The sequence below is a fragment of the Pinus tabuliformis genome, chromosome 6 (assembly GCF_031772625.1).
Source record: "Pinus tabuliformis cultivar Carrire ecotype Pingquan chromosome 6, CPIR1, whole genome shotgun sequence".
Classification (NCBI taxonomy): Eukaryota; Viridiplantae; Streptophyta; class Pinopsida; order Pinales; family Pinaceae; genus Pinus; species Pinus tabuliformis.
In genome coordinates, this window is record NC_142292.1 from 1127086004 (window position 1) to 1127088298 (window position 2295).

Here is a 2295-nt window from a genome sequence, read left to right on the forward strand (position 1 = left end):
AATCTATTGGAAAAAGAAGATGACATTCATGATTAGTAGTAAGGAAAAACCAATCAATCACCTTATACATGTTGTGCACACTAATCTTGATTCTTTCATTTTGTACAGTGATTTCAATTCAATCGATGATGAAAGTTAGCTTGTAGAAATTTCAGAAGTTACAGATGTTATAACCAATGTGTAGAAAGTTATGATTGCTGAAAGGAAAGAGATGAATGAAGAGTGTTTGAAACCTACAAACACTTTTGAAAATATTGCTGAGATAATGGAGAAAATAGAGTGTCTTGAAACATCTAACCATCTTCCTAAAGTTAAGACAGTTTAGCCTTGAGAAATCCGTTTTCCGGATGAAGAAAATGGTCTTTAGACCATGAAGTTTGATGGTGCATTGGGAAAAGAAGGAGCTGGGATTGGTGTTTGGATTCGTGGTCCATTACATCAGTCATGTAAAATTCCTCGCAATGTAAGAATGAGTGCTTACAAGTTATCTTTTGATTTCTCAAACAATGAGGCAGAGTATGAGGCATTGATTATTGGCCTCAAGATTCTAAAGAAGTTGGGAGCAAAGAAAATTTATGTTTATGGCAAATCTGATTTTGTAATCAAACAAGTAAAAGGGGAATACCAGGCCAAGAATCAAAGAATGAGAGCTTATCGCAATGATGTACTTGACATCCTGAAAATTTTTACAGAATATACTTTGTCTCTTATTCCTAGAACTCAGAATGTTATAGCTAACTCTCTTGCGTAGCAGCTAGTATGGTGAAGATTCCAATTCACTCTAACCATAAGTAATCTATCCATGTCAAAAATTTCCCAGCTATTCCTGATAATATGAGATTTTGACAAGTGTTTTGGGATGAAAAACAAATCAACAATTTTCTGCAATTGGAAGGAGAATTTTAGAATTCCTGCATTGATGATACATCCAATATGAATGATCCATAGATTCAATCAGCTGAAGTTGAAATATTGTAGCTGAAGGACAACAAAATTCCAAGAGGCCTTGTACATTTGAAGGAGTTTTTTTATCATGACGATGTTTCCAAAAAGCCCGCCATGGTCCCCCACAGAAAAAGGTGTTGACGATGTAAATATTGGTACAGCTGACAAGCCTAAGATGGTCAAATTTTCAAAATCCTTATCTCATGAAATGAAAAGTAAGTACATAGCTTTAATGAAAAAATTCTCTGATGTATTTACTTGGAAATATTCAGATCTGAAGGTTAATGACAAGAATATCATTTAGCACACCATTCCGATCAAGCCTGATCAAAATCTGTTTTGCCAGAAACTGAGAAGGATTAATCCTAAGCTCCTACCATCAATTTGAAAAAGAGGTAAATAAGCTTTATAAGTCTGGTATCATAGTTCCTATTCGATTTTCTGAATGGATTTCTAATCTATTTCCAGTAAGAAACAAGACCGGGGAGATTTGTCTTTGCATTAATTTCATAAATTTAAACAAAGTGTCCCTAAAAGATAATTATTCCCTTCCAAAGATGGATCATATACTTCAGAGGGTAGTTGGGTCTTCCAAGTACAATCAGATTTTGGTGCATAAAGATGATCAACTAAAAAGAACCTTCACAACACCATGGGGTACATTCATGTACGCCAAGATTCCATTTGGATTAAAGAATGCAGGAGCAACCTTTTAGTGGGTTATGGACATAGCTTTCACTAATGAAAAGGATGTTGTTATGGTCATATATTTAGATTATCTCACAAATTTTTCCAGGTTTGATGAAGATCATTTACATTATTTGAGAATTATTTTTCAGAGATGCAGAAAATTTGGGATTTCACTCAATCCAAAGAAGAGCCTATTCACCATGGAAGAAGGTAATTTTTTGGGACACATCATCTCCAAGGATGGGATTCACATTGATCCTGAAAGATTTCAAGCCATTCAGCAATTAGATTTCCCAAGGAACAATAAAGAAATTCAATCTTTTAATGGGAAAATTAATTTTTGATAAGATTCATCCCCAATCTCTTTGAACATTTAAAAGAGATGACAGACGTGATGAAGAAGGACAACAAGGTAAAATGGTATTTAGAGGCTAAGAAGTCTTTCCATGTAGTCAAGTGTTCATTATCTACTACTCCTATTTTGATTAGTCTAGATTATACTTCATATTTCATTATCTTTTCATTTGCCTCTGAGCATACATTAGTAGCAGTCCTAATGCAAAAGAAAGATTGGAAAAATGAGCAGCCTATAGCATTATTTAGTTGCACCATAAGAGATGCAGCACTAAGATACAACATCATTGAGAAGCAGGCCTTGGC

The 2295-nt window shown here is 34.3% G+C and overlaps 1 protein-coding gene across 1 annotated transcript; it reads left to right on the plus strand.

The window, feature by feature from the left end:
* The first annotated feature begins 370 nt into the window (after nt 1-370).
* On the plus strand, nt 371-751 carry LOC149262854 (uncharacterized). The gene has a single exon (XM_089382312.1). The coding sequence runs from the start codon at nt 371-373 to the stop codon at nt 749-751; it is 381 nt and encodes a 126-aa protein (XP_089238438.1).
* The last annotated feature ends 1544 nt before the right edge of the window (nt 752-2295 follow it).